Source organism: Mercurialis annua, linkage group LG2 (assembly GCF_937616625.2).
Source record: "Mercurialis annua linkage group LG2, ddMerAnnu1.2, whole genome shotgun sequence".
Taxonomy (NCBI): domain Eukaryota; kingdom Viridiplantae; phylum Streptophyta; class Magnoliopsida; order Malpighiales; family Euphorbiaceae; genus Mercurialis; species Mercurialis annua.
The window spans coordinates 13424303-13431238 of NC_065571.1; the positions used below are offsets into that span (position 1 = coordinate 13424303).

A 6936-nucleotide genomic window follows, 5' to 3' on the forward strand; every position below is an offset into this window, starting at 1 on the left:
TAGCGGCGGCACTTCATAGTGGCGCCGGGGCCACTATGATATGGGAGTGGTGCCAACGTTATCTGAGGCAGTAGATCGTCGTTTCGGCTCGGGATTCATGAAAATGACTTAAAAAAATGTCAAAAAGCAAAGGAAAACATCCCAAAACATACTAGATCAACATATGGTTTTTATAATCAAATTAAACATTCTAAATTCATGCTTCCAAACTGATTTCATGGTAATCATGGCAAAATATCTAAGAACACAACAAGCATGGCATTCTAAACATACATTTCAAGCATCTGGATTAAACAATATCAACATGTGATTATAGAAATACATATAAACAACCTTTATACATACTTCTCGGGACATAATATTGAGAAATTAAAGGTGTGGCAATATGGCAAGGCAGTTTATATCAAGAACACAATTTTTAGGCAATTTGACAACAAAACAACCTAACATGCGTTCTAACATATCAAATAACAGTTCTAAATTACATGTAATAAAAAGTGATGAGAGAATAATTTGGGTCCTCATAAGTACCGTTTTAAGTCCTTGGCTCGTTTTCTAGTGATCCGGATGTGGAATCCAACTTTGGATCAGTGTGCAACAATGAGTTCTTGAGAATTAAAGCGTTTCTAGCTTGTTTTCTAGAATGAAAATCGTTTGTGCATGAGTTTTGGTTGTGTAGTTCGGCCTATAGGGAAATTCTAGGATTAGGTGTTTGATTTTTCTACTTATGATTCGATCTTTAACTAGGCAGTTTAGGGGTCCTATTTATAATGGTTGGAGGTAGCTTAGGGTTAGCTAGAGTCTCTGCTAGTTTAGGTTTTTATTAGCTAGAGTTGTAGATGGGTGAAAGAGTATGAAGTGATACACCTTTTAGTATTAGGATTAAGCTAAAATACTGTTTATTTAAGTAATTTGTATTAAAACTTGTAGGCTAAGTAAACTGCGGTTTTGGTGCACAAAAATATGAGTTTGGATACAGTCAATTTTAGTCCGTCAAATTTGCAAATTGATCCATAAACTTCTAAGATATTGCAAAATAGTCCAATTTTTTATAATTAACAATTTCTTTAGATTTTTATAGCTATTTACGGCTAATTATGTTTAATCCCTCAAGTTCGCAACTGTGCATTTATCATGGCTGCTTGAATTAAAATAAAAAAAATTGTTAGCTCGTCACTCGGAATTTTTTTTTTGGAAATCATCATTGGAGGCTTTAATCTCTTACCATTTTTTACCTGTCCGGAAAATAAGTGTCTACACATGTATATCGTCAAACCTCAGATTTTCTTGCATTCTCGTTTATAAGATCTGTTTATAATTTTAATTTTTACAGCTTGAATGTTATTCTCTTGATTTGTTATAAATTTGGAGTATTCTTGTTATTATTATTTTAATTTATTAATTTTGTATTCACTTGGTTGGATTTATTTTTAGATTTAATCTTGTGGAGTTGCTATTTGGTGACACTTGTTTGATAACCTAACTTATTACTTAAATTAATATATTAAACACTTAATTTGTTTAAGTTGGTTTGATAATTTAAAATGGTTCAACTTAACTTATTCAATTAAGCCGAAAACCACTTAAAATAATAAGTTAAAAAATTTGACTTATTTTTTTTTTAGTGAAAATATTAAGTTATTAAATATTAGTTTTATCATTGAATAAATTTTATACCCTTATTATTTTCAATTACTACTCACGAATAAAAATATTTTATCTCATATATATTAATTTTTTTATTTTTTTTAATATCACAATGAGTGTATTATACTTAGATCTGCATTTAAAATGCAGAGTACTATATTTTTCATTAAAAATATCTATCTTTACTTTTCTTTTTATTATCTATATGTCATTTATTTAATATTTTCTTTTTTGATATTATTTGGACTTCTGTTTGTAACACACAACACTAATTATCAGATTAAACGGTTTTTCAGAGTTTTAAAAACTAGTAGTTTATTTTAAAGGCTAATTTTTCAAGTTAAAGGGGAGCATCATATAATTTTGAGAAAATCACAAAATTACCATAAAATAGTCTACAATTACATCAATTCTCATCAAACTCAGCTATATTACATTACTACCATAAAAAATAAAAAGTTTACATAAATGCCATCCATAAAAATTGGAGTTGTGAAATGGTACAATGACCCACGCGTGATGTTGGGTCAACCATTCATTAGTATCTACCTGCTACGTGCTCACTTGTGGCAGTGATATACAATTGAGCACATATTTCCCTAATCAACATTTCTTGGTTGATTATTCATACTGTATGATTTATTTATTTAGAAATGTATCATTTTTTTTAAATGAATTCAACATTTATTTATTTTTTATAAATTTTCAAAATATCAATATTTATTTTAATTTTGAAAATACCAAAATATTAATTTTTAAAAATACAAAATATACAAATAATACAATCCTTGATTCTTTTAAATTTTAAATAACACAAATATTTATATATTTATTTTATATCAAAACATTATTTGTTATATATAAATTTTAAAAATTCTAATATTAATTTTAATTTTAAAAATATAAATATATTAAATTTATTAAAAATACATGAAACACAAATGATACATTTCTAAAATATATAATTTTATGAACTATTTATGGGATACATTGTTGATATATACCGAACATGAGTCTCATGCATAAATAAATATATTTTTATGTATAAATTATGTATGAAACATGTATTTTAAAATATATTTAAAAATGTATATATCATGTATAAATTATGTGGTAAATTTTGTATCTATTATGTATAAATTATGTATCAACGATGTAATTGTTTTATGCATTTAAAAAACTATCTATCATGTATAAACTATGTACCAACGATGTATCTATTAAGTACATTTAAAAAATATATATATCGCGTATAAATTTAATAAAAATATATCTATCATGTATAAATTATGCATCAGAGATGTATCGAATGTGTAATATATATATATATATATATATATATATATATATATATATATATATATATATATATATAATACATCTAATAAAATTTTCCAGTACATCTCATAAATGTATCAAATATGTATGAAAAATATGTAATAAATAAAAAAAGATGTATAAAAAGCGAAAAAATGGTTCGAACGATCGAATATGTGTCAAATATGTATCGCATATGTATCAAATATGTATTGCATATGTATCAAGTATGTATCGCATATGTATCGGAGATGTATCTATTATTTACTTACAAAATTTGAATTACATTTAAAATATAAAAATAACATATTTCAAATTAAATAATTAAATAAATTTTAATGTACAATTTAAACTTGGTTAAATATAATACGATTAATTAAATAAATTTCAACGTACAATTTACAAATTAAACTTGATTAAAAATCGAATATGTATCGTATCTGAGATGTATTAAAAATGATCAATTTTTCAATCATTCGGCTTAATATATGAACAATTTCTATCAAAAGATGGATAAAATAGAGAGAGATTTGTAGAATAAAACAAGTGATAAGTTGTTGAATGGTTAATCAATAATATGTGCCAATGATATATGTAATATGTGAATAACAATTGAACAATCCAATATTTTAACAATATGAAAAATCATTGAGGAGTACAAATAATTTTAAAATTTTAGTAATATATAGTTAAAATAAAGAAATAATTGTAATTATATTTTAGGAGATGGTTAAAGTTAAAAGTTAAAACCAAAGATCCAAATTTTGTCCACTTTTGACCATGTTGACTTGTGCAATTGTTGTGAAATTGCATTAGCAGCAAGTGATACCACGTGCGCATAGTGTGCTTATAAAAGCTGTATCTTAAACTGGAAGAAGACTCTAGAAGATTGATTAATTATCAACTAATTACCTATAATTTGGCATTAAGCTGTCACGTGGGTGTAACTCTTCCCATTTAAACATACACGTGATCAGCTGATTTTGTTATTCATTTTATTCGGGACATGTGTCATTACTGGATAGTTGCTAGCTATTAATTACAGAGATGATTGAGCAAATCTTAAATGGTACATGTGTTCTCATTTTATTGGAATGGTATTGGTGAAAGAAAAATGCCAATTGTGGCATTAATGTAAACTTTCTGGAAAAATGGTAAAGTGTGAAAAAAAAGTCCATATTATGATTTTTCTTGTTATTTTCTCTATAATTTTTAAGGACTACTTATCAATATATGTAATTAAACTTTATAATTTTTATTTATGATATATGTAATATTCATAATATTCTTTATATATTCTTTATTTATATTTTAAAATCTGAATAATATATAATTTACATGTAATAGTTTATTTTTAAAATAATTAATCTTTAGAGGTTTAATATGTAAATATAATAATTTTAATAATATTCAGTAATTACAGACTTTCAGTTATCAAACAGACTTATTTAATTCAGCACTTAAAAAAATCAACAATTATTATTTTCAGTACTAAAAATTCAACACTTAATTTTTAGTTTTATCAAACGCCACCTTAATCAAGAATTCCTCATTGTTATTGTAATATCTAACTCAAGTTTGAGACTTTTGTAGTCGAATTTTCATAGATGAAGTGAAAACAAAAAAAGTGTCTTCTTTACCATCTGTAGTAAACAAATACTCTAATGGCAAGGACACTACATCACCCTTTACAAACTTAACTTCTCAAACTTAAAAACACAACACTACATCATCAATTATTGTTAAACTTTAAATTTTATCTAGCAAGCATTCAAATCCCATCAATATATGATTTTCAATATAAGAAATAAATAAATCATAGATAGACTTTTTTTAAGTCCAATCGATCTTTTTTTAAGCGTTTGTATACGATAATCGGGATGATCAAATTGATTAAATGATATCTTTTTCCTTTACAATATGGTGATCGACTCCCTACTAGAATAATGCAGCTCATGCCAACTCTTCTCTCAACAAACTCAAGTCTTGCAATGTGAATCTTGTTGCAGAGATTATTAGTTCATATCCTAATTTAGAACTTTTAGTCAAAAACTGATGGACAAAAATGTGTAAATACTTGCATATTCTGAGTTAGTAAATTTTAAAACAATGTAATTTTTTTTTATAATTATAATGATCTAAAATAAATTAAATAATTATTACCAATTATTCTTCTAAAATGTCACTGATCAATTCAGCAGAGTAAATATTAATAGCAAAACAAGTGCTCTAATGGACACATGTTTATTTTAATTTAATCAAAAGGTCTTAATTTTTATTTTACATTCGAGTTCGATTCGATAACAACAATATTTAAATTTTCTAGGGAGGCATTTATTCTTTATATAATAGATTGTAATTATAAAATACTACTATAATCAATTATTATTACCCATATAAAATGAAATTATTTGTTTTGCAAGGGAAAATGATTAAGTTACGAATATTTGTTGGAGAATAAACTACTTAATACAGTTACCAGACAGCAAATTAATATTTCTTCCACAGTTTATAATAATCTATAATTAGAGTAACTTATTGTAGAGATCTTTTCAAATTTAGTCATTCACAAATCAACTCAGTTTCTCATAACTAGATCAATTTATTGTTGATACCATGAGTACCTCTGCGTCATACACACCCTTGTAGTTAGGCCTATGGTTATAAACAAAACCCGAACTTTTTAAAATAAATCAGATTTTTTTCACTAAATTGACTAATAATTTCGTTATTTTAAGTTAAATAATTAGTTTTCATTACTGGTATTAAACTAAATTTGTTCTAACTCAAAAGAAAAGTTTAATATAATTGGTTTTGTCTAACAACTTCGAAAATCGTCAATTTAAATTGATAGATTGCAAAAGAATGTTAAAATTCAACAATTTGTACTTACACACACAAAAAAAATGATGATTCATCCATTTTTCTCATTTATAGTATCAAAGAATTTCTTCCATCCCAGTGTTCTTCTTCTAACTGGTTCCATTATTATCATTGTTTTTTGTGTAACAATGCTCTTTATTCTCGCCACATCTACGATTTTTCTCGCTTTCTATTTGACGTTTAAACGTATCATTCAACCGATATTTATAAGTCATACCCTTGACCGTGATCTCGAAATGTTTTATGGATCGAGATTTAGTTTCCAGGAAGACTTAGAATCAATGGGAGAAATATTTAACGAATATCCGTGCGTTGTGAAGGATAAAAAAGCACATACGCAATCGATCGACAAGCTGTTCCCGTCTATAAAATTTGACGAGAATGAAATGAGATCGAAGTATGAAGATTGTTCAATTTGCTTGGAAGATTACAAGAATGGAGAAGCATGTAGAATTTTTCCATTATGCAATCACATATTTCATTTGAAATGTATAGATATTTGGTTGGAAAACAACCTAACATGTCCAATTTGTCGTAAAACTATTTTAGATGTATAGATTGTAAATTTGATTTCAACTTAGTAGAACATAATGATTTAAACATATCTGCTAATCTTGTCTCGAATCTCGTCACAAAGAAGAACACTCAATTACGAAATGGGGTGTGTACAAAACTATTTAGCTAATTTATCTCGAAAAATTCAGTTCGTTTTAATTTAAAATTTTAATATTGATAAAGATTAATTTGATTGAATTGATTTTAGTGGTAAGAAAATTTTAATTCAATCTTAGTACAAATTGAATAAACCAAAGAAACCAATTCAAAAAAACTAATCGAAATTGATTAGTTTAGTATTTAACCAGCAAAATAATTTTTTTATATCTATAATTTTGACAACTTGGTCAAATATATTTTGATAAATAATTTAAATATTTTAATCCGTCAATTCGAATTGAAAAAAATATATCCAACCCTTAATTTAAATTTATTTCCAGGCACATAATCTTTGTTTTAAAATCACACAATTCTTCTTGAGTAATGCTATATATAACCCTCCTCTTTAACCCACCTCTTTTAACCCACCTGATG

General features: G+C 25.8%; 1 protein-coding gene across 1 annotated transcript; it reads left to right on the plus strand.

The window, feature by feature from the left end:
- Positions 1-5870: 5870 nt before the first annotated feature.
- On the plus strand, positions 5871-6404 carry LOC126668225 (putative RING-H2 finger protein ATL19). Its single transcript, XM_050361436.1, has one exon. The coding sequence runs from the start codon at positions 5871-5873 to the stop codon at positions 6402-6404; it is 534 nt and encodes a 177-aa protein (XP_050217393.1).
- The last annotated feature ends 532 nt before the right edge of the window (positions 6405-6936 follow it).